Below are 15,771 nucleotides of genomic sequence, written 5' to 3' on the forward strand. Positions count from 1 at the left end.
AGCACAGCATGTCGGTAAAGATTGATTTGAAAGATAACTGTACTGTCACCTCCCAAATTATTGGCACCCTTGATAAAGATGAGCAAAAAAAGACTGTATCAAATAAATAATACAATTAGCCAGCTATATTGCGTGCTCAACAAATGTGAAAATTACATTATTCTAGACTAATACAATTACTCAGAGAGAAAAAAATCCAAAGTAGACTCCAGATGTATAATGCATACTCAAGGGTTCTTCATCCTCCAGGGTTCTTCATCCTCCAAGGTTCTTCATCCGGGGTTCTTTATACTCCAGGGTTATTTATCCCCCAGGGTTCTTCATCCAGGTGTCGTGTCTTTGGCTTTGCCGGATTAAGTGATATGACATGCTATTCTATAAAATCCTTTCTCTGTAATTAATATTACCTGATTGAGCTAATCATGTAAATGTAATTAACTAGAAAGTCGGGGCACCACGAAATAGTGTTTATAGAGCTGTTATCTTCCAAATAAACTCTGAAAGACATAGTAATATTTTACATTAATAGCAGTCAATATTAATCGTCACCTTATTTCAGTCTCATCTGAAAGTTGTACATTCTTGGTCTTCACGAACCCTGGCTAACAAGTTGAATCAGCAATACAAAATTGGGTTTAATTATTTATTTACTGAACACCTAACTAATCATACAGAATTACATACACACAGAATGCAAATTATGTCATACAGAAAACGTCCCTGGTGGATGGAGCCGACATAATTTCTTGTTACACAAAGGAAAGGGGGTTGGGTTTGAGTGAAAGAGGGGGAAGACTGAGGAACAAAGGGAGAAGCCATGCTATCGTAAATACAGTATCTTATGCATTCTAAATTACCGCTGCGCTTTGGTAGGTTGGTAGTAGATGCTGGCCGTATTGGCCAACAGAGATCTTCCTGTCCTCGGAAGAATGTCTCTGGTGGTAATTTGGATACGTTGTAGTATCGTCGCTGTGTGTTAGACTGGATACGTCGTCCATCCTTTCCTAGCCCATGTTTACAGCGGCCGCTGCTAACTCAACGGCTAGGATGTCTCACTTCTTTAGTGAATAAGAGTTCAAAGTTCATACCATTCACAACCAAAGCTCACGCTGAGGTTGGCTTAGTTCTGTAGTTGACATGTTAGTCCTTTTTAACCGTCGTCCTATCGTCCTCGGAAATCCAGAAAATCATATTGTAGGATTTTTTATTAATTTATTTGCAAATTATGGTGGAAAATAAGTATTTGGTCAATAACAAAAGTTTCTCAATACTTTGTTATATACCCTTTGTTGGCAATGACAGAGGTCAAACGTTTTCTGTAAGTCTTCCCAAAGTTTTCACACACTGTTGCTGGTATTTTGGCCCATTCCTCCATGCAGATCTCCTCTAGAGCAGTGATATTTTGGGGCTGTTGCTGGGAAACACGGACTTTCAACTCCCTCCAAATATTTTCTATGGGGTTGAGATCTGGAGACTGGCTAGGCCACTCTAGGACCTTGAAATGCTTCTTACGAAGCCACTCCTTCGTTGCCCGGGCGGTGTGTTTGGGATCATTGTCATGCTGAAAGACCCAGCCACGTTTCATCTTCAATGCCCTTGCTGATGGAAGGAGGTTTTCACTCAAAATCTCACAATACATGGCCCCATTCATTCTTTCCTTTACACGGATCAGTCGTCCTGGTCCCTTTGCAGAAAAACAGCCCCAAAGCATGATGTTTCCACCCCCATGCTTCACAGTAGGTATGGTGTTCTTTGGATGCAACTCAGCATTCTTTGTCCTCCAAACACGACGAGTTGAGTTTTTACCAAATGTTATATTTTTGGTTTCATCTGACCATATGACATTCTCCCAATCTTCTTCTGGATCATCCAAATGCTCTCTAGCAAACTTCAGGCGGGCCAGGACATGTACTGGCTTAAGCAGGGGGACACGTCTGCCACTTCAGGATTTGAGTTCCTGGCGGCGTAGTGTGTTACTGATGGTAGGCTTTGTTACTTTGGTCCCAGTTCTCTGCAGGTCATTCACTAGGTCTCCCCCGTGTGGTTCTGGGATTTTTGCTCACCATTCTTGTAAACATTTTGACCCCACAGGGTGAGATCTTGCGTGGAGCCCCAGATCGAGGGAGATTATCAGTGGTCTTGTATGTCTTCCATTTCCTAATAATTGCTCCCACAGTTGATTTCTTCAAACCAAGCTGCTTACCTATTGCAGATTCAGTCTTCCCAGCCTGGTGCAGGTCTACAATTTTGTTTCTGGTGTCCTTTGACAGCTCTTTGGTCTTGGCCATAGTGGAGTTTGGAGTGTGACTGTTTGAGGTTGTGGACAGGTGTCTTTTATACTGATAACAAGTTCAAACAGGTGCCATTAATACAGGTAACGAGTGGAGGACAGAGGAGCCTCTAAAAGAAGAAGTTACAGGTCTGTGAGAGCCAGAAATCTTGCTTGTTTGTAGGTGACCAGATACTTATTTTCCACCATAATTTGCAAATAAATTCATTAAAAATCCTACAATGTGATTTTCTGGATTTTTTAAAAATGTAATCTTTTCACAAATAGTTTCATATTCAAACATTTAAATTGCACACTATTCCATGTGAATCTGATAACTAGAATGTGTAGACTTTCCCAGATACAGTTTATGTCGTCCTGTCATAATGTCTCAGATGACAACCGAACTGACATCATATTCATTAAGTACCAACGCATATTTTCAAATGGTTCTATTACCGTAATATGGTTCTTTTCCCCCCAACGTTTGATGTTCCCAGACTCTCTATGTTTAACAAAGGCTATTCAAGAGTCCTTCAGTAGAGTCAAGAGAGAGAGGGGAGAAAGGTATTTATGGGGGGTCATGTCACGCCCTGACCTTAGAGAGCCGTTTTATTTCTCTATTTGGTTAGGTCAGGGTGTGATTTGGGGTGGGCATTCTATGTTATCTGTGGTTCCCAATCAGAGGCTGTCCATCGTTGTCTCTGATTGGGAATCATACTTAGGCAGTCCATTTTCCCTCTTCCATTTGTGGGATCTTATTTTTGCATTGGTTGCTATTTTACCCTGCAGTACGTCACATTCTTATTTGTTTTGTTGTTGTTGGTGTTCATTAAATAAATAAATAGAATGAACACGTACCACACTGCGCTTTGGTCCACTTCTTCCCATGACGATCGTGACAGGTCATAAACCTTACCCACAGGCCAACGTCATGACACAGGGTTCTTTATACTCCAGGGTTCTTTATACTCCAGGGTTCTTTATACTCCAGGGTTCTTCATCCCCCAGGGTTCTTCATCCAAGTTTCTTTATACTCCAGGGTTCTTCATCCTCCAATGTTCTTCATCCAGGGTTCTTTATACTCCAGGGTTCTTCATCACCCAGGGTTCTTCATCCAGGGTTCTTCCTCCTCCAAGGTTCTTCATCCAGGGTTCTTCATCCAGGGTTCTTCATTCTCCAGGGTTCTCCATCCAGGTTTCTTCAACCTTCAGGGTTCTTCATCCAGGGTTTTTTATACTCCAGGGTTCTTCCTCCTTCATGGTTCTTCATCCTCCAAGGTTCTTCATCCAGGGTTCTTTATACTCCAGGGTTCTTCATCCCCCATGGTTCTTCATCCTCCAGCATGCTTCATCCTACAGCATTCTTCATCCTCCAGCATGCTTCATCCTACAGCATTCTTCATCTTCCAGGGTTCTTCATCCTCCAGCGTTCTTCATCCTACAGAGTTCTTCATCCTCCAAATTGAACATCCATGCTTGCAAACACAAAGCAGACACAGAAAGTTAATGCACATGTTTGCACACTGTGGGATATGCACTTAGCTTGTTGTTAAACCATTTAAACCAGAAGAATGGAGCAATACAGCCATTCTGAAATGGCATCTGTGAAGTAAATGGGCTAGAGCAGCTAAGTTAACCCTGCAAAATATAAAACAAACTGCTTTCGAATTGAGTATGACATTGTATAATTCCAGCTAGAGTAAACCATGTGTGTGATTTTACAACACAAATGTTGTTATATTAACCATTTGATCTGGTATGTACACTTAGCATTCCTACCAGTTAATTCACTCTGCAATGATTCCTGAAGTCATGCAGTGCATATGTTCCATTGTTACTAACAGCGGCCCATGTGTTTCATTTTGATGGAGGTGTTGGGTCACTTGGTTGAAATTAGAATCTTATTTTCTTCCAGGCTGACCGGTATGAATCTACCTTCCCCTGTCATCAGCAGCAAGAACTGGCTACGGCTACATTTCACATCAGACAGCAACCATCGGCGGAAAGGATTTAGTGCCCAGTACCAAGGTAAGGGGTCAGTGTCAGAGGTCTAGGAAAGATCCCTTCCCATTGCAGGCAGTCATCAGTGCACATGGCAGTGAGTTCTTTGCCAGAGTTCAGCTAAACATGATGTCTTGGCCTGGCCTGGATTCTGCCAGCACACGGTTCGCAGGTATTTGTCTGGTTTCTTTTTACGAAGTTCAACACGGCTTGAGGCCCTCCAGGCTTAGTCATTAAGTGTAGTCTAAGATACTTCTGACTAAAAGAGAGTTGGGAAACTAAACCCAGTCTGCACATTATATTTCAATTATTTAGGATTTGTGTGTATTTTCCGGTAAAATTACAATACTCCTTTTATTAATACCTGGCAAGGGGATGAAGTCATACTGGAGAGAGGATAACTCACACTGAACCTATTTGAGCTTTCTCAGGGTTTAATTAGCTTCCCTGCATGACATAATTACCAGATTAGATTCCGAGTTGTATCCAAATCCAAATTGGCTCCCGCTGACAAAAATGCAGGCTACGCATCAAGTGCACTGCCTGCTGGGTGCTGAGCCCAGTGGTGTTAGGTGACTGTGTGGCCACCACTATTCACAAGCTGGCCCTCCTTTGCCCTGCACAACAAATGACTCCTGTGCCTTGGATGTACTGATCCATAAAGACTAAACACCACAGACCCAATAAGGCTGGTTGACGTTTATTGGGATGAATCTTGTCCTGGATGCAGAGCTGAGCGATCTAGATGGGCCAGCTGCAAAGTCAAAATTGGCTATACATCGTAAAAAATCATAAAAACAAACATTTGCTTTTTGGTCTAAATTTAAGGTTAGGTTTGGGTATAAGGTTAGCGGTGTGGTTAAGGTTAGGGTTAGGTTTAAAATCAGATTTTATAACTTTGTGGCTGTGCCAGCTAGTGACTACCCTGCAGAACTGCCTACATTGCATGAGTCATCCTAATAAATTCCAACTTGCAAGCGCATGGAAGCCTGGGCACATTGGCACCCTCCTGGCCCTCTGCAATCACCTGGAGGACAGCTTGACATCTCTGCTTGTGAACTTCTACAGTAAACCCCATCTTCAAAGGATTTGGGGGAGGCAGGGAGGGACAGAGAGAGAGAGGGGGAAGCTGCTTGCATAGCAAGGAATCTCACAATAGTGTTTGCACGTTGTGACACATTTTCTTTCAGCCTTTGCTCTTAGGGTGTTTTGCTAATTAATATAATAATAATATATAATATATGCTAATTACATAAACGGATTATAATGTGCACTATTTTCTCTCTCCAACAGTGAAAAAGGCCATTGAGCTGAAGTCAAGAGGGGTGAAAATGCTTCCAAGCAAAGACACAAACCACAAAAATGCTGTTTGTAAGTACTTTCTTATGCTCACGGAGGTTCCGTTTTTACCCACATTACATTTGTAATCGCACTATCATAAAATCAAGCATATCTTAAATAGTGTTTTCTTTCCCCAGGCAGTCCAAACAGTCCAGAATTGTACACTTCTGATAAGCTTTTTAAATTACGATAAGAATTTAGGATGTGGTATTTAGTCAAACGAAGTAGGTTTTCTTACAAAGTTAAGTCAAACTGAGTGATATTTCATCCTACGGATCTCCACATACATTGGACAAGCCCTCTTTGTGTATAAATTCATGCCATCTGTATCGGTCCATTGACAGTTATATGATCAATGTAAATATGTGCATAATTCTATTGCACAATTGCTATTCATTACCCAGGGGGTATACTAACAGATTTTATCTGCCAGATTTATTATATACTAAATCCACCCAGTCTGACGTATGCATATGCATGGTGATCAGGTGGTTCCCGATGTGATGCGTGTATGGATACAGATGGAGGATCTTAATTTGAGACAGTTTGCTACAGCATGAAAATGAACCTGCAGCAACAGGAAATTATGAATTATATTATTAATTAATGGACATTTTTGTAGTGGTTGCTACAGTTTCCTTAAGGGAAATCATGTCTGAAGTGTCAAAGTGGGTGATCAAATTAAGATCCTACATCTGTATGTATGTGCGCATACAATCTCTTTGACATGACAAATATCCACCTTTGATCAAAACGCTGTTACAAGAAATACATTGAACTTTTTTTATTCACACTGGCTAGTGGCCCAAAATGCGTTTCAAACCCAGCTAGTACCTCTACTGTGTTTCCAGGGAAGAAATGTCTCCATACAATTAAGGTCATGGTATTTTTTTTTATAGATATTTAAAAAAAAATGGTAATATGTTTGATTATCAGTTAGACATGAGTTGCTATCACACATAATTCTGTGCATAATTGATCATGATGATTTTCACACATCCATATGTACACACATACCATAATCCAATTTAGAGTGTTTGCTTAGCATTTAATGTCTGCACAATTTCCATAATGTGTTTTCCAAAAGATGCCCTTGATGCTATCTATAATGGTATGGGGAAAACAACCCCCTCTTTAACACCACATTAAATTGTATTAATAATTTGTTCCATGCTATGCTTCATAAAGCCTGTTCTATTGCAATTAGTGTTACTAAATGGCTGACTTTGCAAAAGTGAGGCACCATTTCTAATCTAGAATTTACATTTCAGGTACAATATATGGTGATCCTGGATGGATAAACAAATAGCAATTATAAAAACAAAACAAAAAATTGTGACGCTGGTGTAAGGCAACCTTGTCAACTCGGCAACATAATGCAGTGTATAAAACAAGTCCACTTTATATACTTGAATAGCATCAATAGGCTCAGGTAATTATTAACCAAGTTTGTAACTCTTAACTGCCATTAAAACATTCTAAATTCTGCAAAGGCAGAATTGATGTGGTCATTCATATATGAATATGTATATTATCACCATCACCAGACACTTTTAGATGAGGGATTAAGTTCAGGTCCTGACTCACTGTGGTCATTAAAGATCCCATGGTGCTCATTTAAAGAGCAGAGGTGTAAAATCATGCACTCTGGCCAAACCCTGGATGTATAGCCAGCCTTCTCCTCATATCCTCCAAGACATCTAATTACTACAGCTAAATTTCAGTTGGACAGAATTATTTTAATCTTCATTGAAAAGGCAGATTTTTTGTAAATTTTGCTGATGGCTGGAAAGTTGTCTGACATTGATCACCAAGATGGCTTCTCATTTTTCACGGGGTAAAAATTCCAACCACCTACACAGTGTGGAGCCTGTGTTTGTCATCAAAGGGGTATCCCCATTGGACCAAGAATGAATTGATACTGATCCAAACTGGCTGCCCACCTCTGTAAATTGTTTGCCAGCTTTTTAAAACTAGACTAGATCCAATGCTTAGGATAACAACATAATATAGAAGGGAAATAAATGCTTCCACAGTTTATTGCAGAATTATCTGCGGGAGAATACAATAGTGTGTGGTTATTAATTACCCTTCCTTTTGATGGTCTCCAATTCCCGATCAAAAGAAGCACCTCTACCTGCACAAGTTTAGCAGATTGATTGCATGTGGGATGAAAGAGTTCTTTGTTCTATTGTGATTAACATTGGGTAGCAGAAAAATGCAGGCCTAAAGGAAGAAGTTTATTATTCAAGCTACATTGGTCACTATCTAAAATTGTCTTAGCTTTACCTATAACATACCAGATACTGTACAGTAGTAGATACTGTAGAAGATAGTGTAGAAGATAATGTAATAGGTACTGTATCTACAGTAGATACTATACTGTAGGTACTGTAGTAGATTCTGTAGATACCATCGTAGATACAGTAGTAGATACAGTAGATACTGTAGTAGATCATTTAGTAGATACTGTAGTAGATATTGTAGTAGATACTGTAGATACCATCGTAGATACTGTAGTAGATACTGTTGATACTGTAGTAGATATTGTAGTAGATACTGTATTAGATACTTTAGTACGTGAATCTTTCTGAGTGTTGTCTGTTGTATCATGATGACCTCACTGAATACCATCCCAAGCATATTCAGTGTTACTTCAAATCCCAAACTAGGCAGCCATGGAAACTCTGTTCTCTCTGTTATAAATTCCCTGCTAAAAAAACACGCTGACCAACAAAATAGCTTTATTAACATAAGAAATAAAACTAGTATGAAAGTAAAGTCATGATCCTTTTCATTTTCAAACCAAAGTCATAACACAGAAAAGTGGAGTAAGATTATCACTGGGCAGAACAGGAAGCAGAAATGGTGGTGCAAACAGACAAAAGCTTTGATTGGATGGTGGAACTTTTTAAAACTAATATCAGCATTCACAGGAGGTGACATTTGAAGACAACATCAAACAGAAATACATGACAGTTGATCAAAAGGGATAGCAATGGCTGTCCATGCCGCTCACTCCATCAACACATTCTCTGACCTTGACTTGAAATGAACATTTTAGCATTATTATTGCACCGGATTTCATGGGATAGGGTTAATACATTCTCAAATGCACTTGTGTGATCTTCATTTGATCACTCTTATAGTGTATTCAAGGTTTAAAAAGGCTTCTAAAGTTTGTAATTTCAGACTTTATTTGCCCTAACAAAAAATGTATCAACCCCTACAAAAAAATGACCATTAATTATAATCCACATTTCCTGTTGCTGCAGGATTAATTTCCTGCTGTGGCATACTGGTTCAAATAAAAATCCTACATCTGTACATGTCCTCCAATATACGATTTCTCGCATGTAGCATGTTGATTTTTTTATAGAAAGTAATGGTCACTAAAACCAATGGTCACTAAAACCACATGGTACATTGAGAGTTCACACATAGAAATTGTTTACAGAATGAAAGGATTCTGTAGTCTGTGATTACTGTGCAGTGCATCAAAAGGAATGGATGGAAAAAGGGCAACAATAAAAAAACATTTTTTTTTTCAATGCCTTTTGCACCAGCTTTTTGTGACCAAGTTAAAATGATGTGTAAGATGACCTAATGTGGTTCTGGGCCCGTAAACAAACTGAGGTTATGTGACAGAATGATGCAGAAATTAAGGTGAGAACACAAACACACACTGGCACAGGAATGGTGGAAGAGGATATGCTATGAAGCATGACCTTTTCACAGTTTGTTTTCGTTATATTGCCACGAGCAGTGAATCATTAAAGCTCCTGTCATCACAAGGTGGAAATACATATTTCATATCTGAATGCAACCCATACAAATGTTATGATGAAACATTTACTTGTATAGGCTGTTTTATTTCTATAGCTGTTGACCCACCTGTTCATTTATTTCTCTTTAAGCAAAGCTTATTATCAAGTTCACTATAAAAATAGATTATTATTTTGATAAATGCACCTATCCAACTCTTGGTAAGAAAATGGTCATACAATTTACAGAACTTCTTACGTAAATTTGCAATTGTGCATATGCTAACATACGAAACAGACCTTTCCTAATATTGAGTTTCACCCCCTTTTGCCTTCAGAAAAGCCTCAGTTCGTTGGGGCATGGACTCTACAAGGTGTCGACAGCGTTCCACAGGGATGATGGCCCATGTTGACTCCAATGCTTCCTACAGTTGTGTCAAGTTGGCTGGATGTCCTTTGTGTGGTGGAACATTCTTGATACACACGGGAAACTGTTGAGCGTGAAAAACCCAGCAGTGTTGTAGTTCTTGACAAACTGGTGTGCTTGGCGCCTAATACCATACCCCGTTCAAAGGCACTTACATCTTTGTCTTGCCCATTCACCCTATGAATGGCACACATACACAATCCATGTCTAAAATGTCTCAAGGCTTAAAAATCATGATTTAACTTCTCTGGGATATGTGGGATGGTAGCGTCCCACCTTGCCAACAGCCAGTGAAATTGCAGGGCGCCAAATTCAAAACAACAGAAATACCATAATTAAAATTCCTCAAACATACAAGTATTATACACCATTTTAAAGATACACTTATTGTAAATCCAGCCACAGTGTCCGATTTCAAATAGGCTTTACCACGAAAGCACACCAAACTATTATGTTAGGTCAGCACCTAGTCACAGAAAACCATACAGCCATTTTCCAGCCATGGAGAGGGCTCACAAAAGTCAGAAATAGAGATGAAATTAATCACTAACCTTTGATGATCTTCATCAGGTGGCACTCACAGGACTTCACAGACATCATTCAAACAGTTTTTAAAAAATCTACTAATTATATGCATATTCTAGCTTTTGGGCCTGAGCAGCAGGCAGTTTACTCTGGGCACCTTATTATCCGAGCTACTCAATACTGCCCCCCAGTCCCAAAGAAGTTAACCTTTCTCCTCCCCTTCATCTACGCTGATTGCTGCTGCTACTCTCTGTTGTTATCTATGCATAGCCACTTTAATAACTCTACCTACATATACATAATTACCTCAATTACCTCAACACCGGTTCCCCCTGCACATTGACATTGACTCTGTACCGGTACCCCCTGTATATAGCCCCGCTATTGTTATTTACTGCTGCTCTTAATTATTTGTTAGCATTATCGCTTACTTTTTTGTGATTTTCTTAAAACTGCATTGTTGGTTAAGGGCTTGTAAGTAAGCATTTCACGGTAAGGTCTACCTACATCTGTTGTATTCGGTGCATGTGACAAATACAATTTGATTTGATTGACATCAATAAGGGATCATAGCTTTCACCTGGATTTACCTGGTCAGTCTGTCATGTTCAAAATGTTTTGTACACTTTTTTACACAGTGTATGTTAACATGACTTAATGTGTATGATATTGCAGGATATACACTAAACGTTGTATCCAGGGTATTGTCCAGGACTGTTAGATGCAATGCATTTTGTTTTGTAATGTTTTTATGAAACCTTTATTTAACCAGAAAAATACCCTTGAGGTTAGAAACCTCTTTTGTGAGAGGGATTAGGTGTAATGATTTGTTTCAGTCTGTGTTATGGCCATTAGAGACTTTTAACTTCTTCCTTCACATGAATGTTTTCAGTGCAACAGCGCACAATGATCGATGCAATTTCTATTCTGAAAGCCATTATTAGACCAAATTGTCTCCCAAAGTTTTCATTGATAATTTTACTGCCAATGATCTAAATATGCAGTAATTGTAAGTGGACTCATCTTTGTATTCATTCATGGCTTCTGAATTAATGGCAGCGATAGAGGAATCATTTCCTTTCATTGAGACTAATGGAGCGTGATCTTGTTAGAACATGAAATTAGGATTAATTGCTCTAATCCTATGATTGTGAGAGTGCTGTTTGTCACCATTGTCTCTTGCTTCTGGCCCTGTGTTTCTAGTATAATACCTTTCCGATTCTTGTCAGCACCTGTTATGGATCATCAATATGGGCCTTTGTTAAAAGTATCCGAGCCTCTGTATAATCCCATAGCAAACTCTTAACCTTTTTTCAAACCATCAGTGTGTATATTTTGTACTGTCAATTAATCAACTAGACATAAAAACTGTACAATCAAGCTTATCACATTACATTTGACTTACCCAGACTATACAGTGCACTTGAGGTGCATAACTTTCATGGTATTATTTTATAATATCTGTCACTAGTAATTGAATAGATTTGGTACTTATTTTCTCACCACTCTGTATTCCACCTTTATCCTCTTTCTGTAGTGAGCCAAGGGGGCATGGCAGCAGACATTTGTCCAGATCCTGGGATTCCAGAGAATGGGAAGAGGATGGGCTCAGACTTTCAGTGGGTTCCTTTGCTTCATTCTCATCAGGTTTGGCCTCAGTGAATTTGGAACTGTGTGGAACAGCTTTAATCAAGGCGATCCCTGCTGTGTGGAATAGGCATTTTTAAACCCCCACTGCTATGCCATCACCATTAGTGACTGAAATTAGACCCGCACAATAGGTGATAAGACCCTCTTAGAGAAGATGCCTTAATTCAACAAGGGTCATTACTGGTTTGTTAAGGAGGCAGATGTACTTATCACCATTAAAAACTAAAAACATTTGAGAAATTGAGGAAACTTGTTCACAGACCAAAAAAAGTTACACTTGGTTGTTTGGAACACACCATAACAATCTACTGGTGGAAATTGAAAACTTTTTATCCCATGTTGCTTGTTGCAGATTTGACAGAAGGAAGTCTGTCACAGGCATTGAGGAGTTGAGGGTTGATGCCGTGCTCTGTGCGGCAGGTCATTTGTTTCTCCAATTCCTACAGGGTCGGAGCCAGCATCCAGTTTTCCTGTGATGACAGCTATGTGCTTCAGGGATCAAAGAGCATCACTTGCCAGAGAGTGACAGAGACGTTGGCCGCATGGAGTGACCACAGGCCTATCTGCCGCAGTAAGTGTGAACGCAGGCAGGCTCTTTTACCATCGCAACACTTTCTGTAGGTACAGATATGCTCTCTTAATTTGATCACCCTGTTGTGGCAGAGTATTTGTAAATTCAAAACTTGTAGTGTATTCAATGTCTAAAAAGGCTACTAAAGTTTAAATTTCCACTTAAACATTTCACATAATTCATATTTCCTGTTGCTGCAGGATTATTTTCCTGCTGTGAGAAACCAGTCAAATTAAGATGTACAATGTCACACCTCGTCACCAGTGGTGAGGTGGGTGTGGGGTGTTTAATGGTGAGGCCCGACAGTACAGATATTATTGTATTTAGAGGATTTAACTGTTACCTACTAGCCAGGTCAAATACTTGAATATTCTCTATTCTTCATATTACCATGGCTTTAGCTGGAATTTACAAAGGCTGTTGAAGATTCAATCCCCTTGATTTAAAAGCATTGAACCATCTTATTTATGTCTTTATTGAGACATGTAGTTGCTAGCCATCTGTGAGAAGTAGCAACTGCTTTTGAACTGTTAATAGCTATGATTAATACCACATGAGCTTCCAAAACTATTATGACTGTATGGTTCACTTTTGCTGGCACATACTGTGTACAAAAATAATAACATTTGTTTACTTTTTAATATTTTTGCCCTATCCATTTAGAGTTGGGGAAGCATGACATGTTTTTTATGTAAACATTACATGTTTTTTTTAGGGAAGCATGACATGTTTTTTATTTTGTTTCACAGGAGATAATCGCAATCGCAATCCATATAGGTTAGGTTAAGTGCTACCAAACTGTAAATTACAGTTGAGGCTATACTGATGGTAACTGATGATCGGCTTACAGTTGTATTATTGGTGTGTGCAGGCAGCTAATGCCCACTGGAGGTGAGATCCGCAGAGGTCTAACTTTCAAAGCCATAGAGGACACAGGCCTCCAGATGACATTAATCAAAATGAAATGAGGCAGTATGTCAGCCATCCAGAAGGAAAGAGTAACCATGTTTGACAATTTCTTAGCACCATTCCTGGGGAGTACTGATCGATCCAGACACTTTTTGTCACAGCGTCGCCCGGTAAACCCTTTAAGAATAACACTCTACTACCCCCTCGCCCCCAGACCTCTCTCCACCATCACCCTCTCCATGCGGAGCTAAGTACCAGGTAGAAGCCATTAAATGTGAAGTTAAAAGGCCTCCAGAGATCCACTGCTGCTCTGTACTCTCCCGGATATGTATAATCCCAGGTGATTATTTAGAGTTAATTATAGAATGCTTTTCCGACCTGTGAATGAAGGATGTGCTCGTTTAGGAGTTTTTTCTACCAACTTCAGAACCCTCTGACTCTTCGATAATTAACAGGCGCACGGCGTAGTCATCAGAGATTTCATAATTAATCATTTTCAGTCATTTTAACTAGACAATGGGTGATGTCAGACTCTGCTTCTTCACCTCTTGATGATTTCACTCACCAATCTTCAGGATAAATGTTAAGTAATGAGTAATTAAATGTTCAGTAATTAGGTGCAGTAACCCAAAGGTTGCTGGTTTGAATCCCCGAGCCAGGAATGTGGAAAAATCTTCCATTCTGCCCCTGAGCAAGGCAGTTAATCCCCAACAACAACTGCTTCCCGGACACCAATGACATCGATTAAGGCAGCCCCCCACTCTTCTCTGACTCAGGGTGGTTTGGTTAAATGCGGAAGATACATTGAGGTTGAATGCATTCTGTGGTGCAACTGACTAGGTATTCCCTTCCAATGTAGCATTTACTTATTTTTGTCTGATAAATGTATTTGTATTTTATTTCAACAGCGAGAACGTGTGGTTCTAATTCAAGAGGACCAAAGGGCTTCATCACCTCTCCTAATTACCCTGTTCAGTATGACAACAATGCCCACTGTGTTTGGGTCATAACAGCACTGGACAATAGGAAGGTGAGTCACATTTATTTTCTTTCTTTTTGCTTTCTTTCTTTTTATTTTCTTTCTTTATATCATAGTGAGTTATCAGCATGCATAGCCGTGCTAATGAGTCTCTTTGCAAGGTGAATGGTTCAACTTCAATAATTTAACTCAGTTTGTGTTGTATTTTGCAAGTTGGGCTATGTCAAAATCACATTATTTTGGATGTAGGTGAAGGATAATCTATTTTATTGTGACAGTGAACCTACAGGACATCTAACGAAAGGGGTATCCAAGCACATAATTATGATTATGATATGGTATTAATGCAATGCCATTGTGTTCATTGGCATACAAGTGGTATTTGAATCACTAAATTAGCATAACAAATATAATGGGGAAATTAACAGAAAAAAAGCTTATTTTGTAAAGAGGGCCCACTTAAAAACGGTTTAATTACTGGTTTCTACTTGTCTTTTATATCCCTCTGTGCCACGTAGGGGTCAGAGCACTAAAGCTAAAACAAACAGTAATTCATATCTTCTGCGGTAAATTATGGATAGTTCAAGAAGGAGTGCCTTAAAGGAAATGGAACGCTTCAAAAGGATTACAAATGAATAATTAGTCACTTGGCTGTAAATTGCTGCATCTCTGATGCAAATTAATTTCTGCATGTGACCACCAGTATTTGTTATGCTGCCATTAACACTGTCCACCTCGAAACCAAAACTCCCTATGAACATAATTAATGGAACTTCACCTTCTTGGTGCAGCCACAGATCAGCACTCAAGTGAATTAAGTCAAGCTAGAAATTACTTTACAAAGTAGTTTGAGAATGCTGTTAAAAGTTTGACATGTCACCCAGGTATTCAGCATGCCCAATTCAGCAAGAACCTGATAACAATGGAGGTATCTTGCACCTACTACTGTACATGTTCATTAGAGATTCACGTTGGATTCATTAAGTGAGTTCAACCTTTAAATCGTCTCCCGAAGGCCAGAGTTCTGTAAAATGTTCCTGTCTGTCTGCCGTGCAAATTGATACGTTTGTTCCTTTCCTTAAACATATTCTCAATTAGTTTAGCAAATTCTAAACTGTAGAATTATCCAAAAGTAGTCCATGTCTTGTAATTCAATTACTGTTCTGAATTATGTTTTTACCTGTAATTATTACTTGCTGCGGAAGTAAACTGTTCATTATTTCCTTCTCATATTTGTGGCATGTCATCATTGAAACATATGAACCTTTATCTTTGTGGAAAACATGGGTTTTGACTTGGGTTTTAAAACATTGAAAAAGAGACTCGAAAATTG

At 39.3% G+C, this 15,771-nt stretch overlaps 1 protein-coding gene across 1 annotated transcript in view; it reads left to right on the forward strand.

Annotated features, from left to right (window-relative positions):
* The window catches only part of LOC139376933 (CUB and sushi domain-containing protein 1-like), a 438,044-nt gene that overhangs the window by 271,184 nt on the left and 151,089 nt on the right, over positions 1-15,771 (forward strand). The window contains exons 6-10 of the mRNA XM_071119944.1: positions 4,187-4,299; positions 5,566-5,643; positions 11,867-11,948; positions 12,426-12,550; positions 14,368-14,489. Coding sequence (XP_070976045.1) covers positions 4,187-4,299; positions 5,566-5,643; positions 11,867-11,948; positions 12,426-12,550; positions 14,368-14,489 — 520 coding nt within the window. The remainder of the gene's footprint in view (positions 1-4,186; positions 4,300-5,565; positions 5,644-11,866; positions 11,949-12,425; positions 12,551-14,367; positions 14,490-15,771) is intronic.

Source organism: Oncorhynchus clarkii, chromosome 20, assembly GCF_045791955.1.
Source record: "Oncorhynchus clarkii lewisi isolate Uvic-CL-2024 chromosome 20, UVic_Ocla_1.0, whole genome shotgun sequence".
Classification (NCBI taxonomy): Eukaryota; Metazoa; Chordata; class Actinopteri; order Salmoniformes; family Salmonidae; genus Oncorhynchus; species Oncorhynchus clarkii.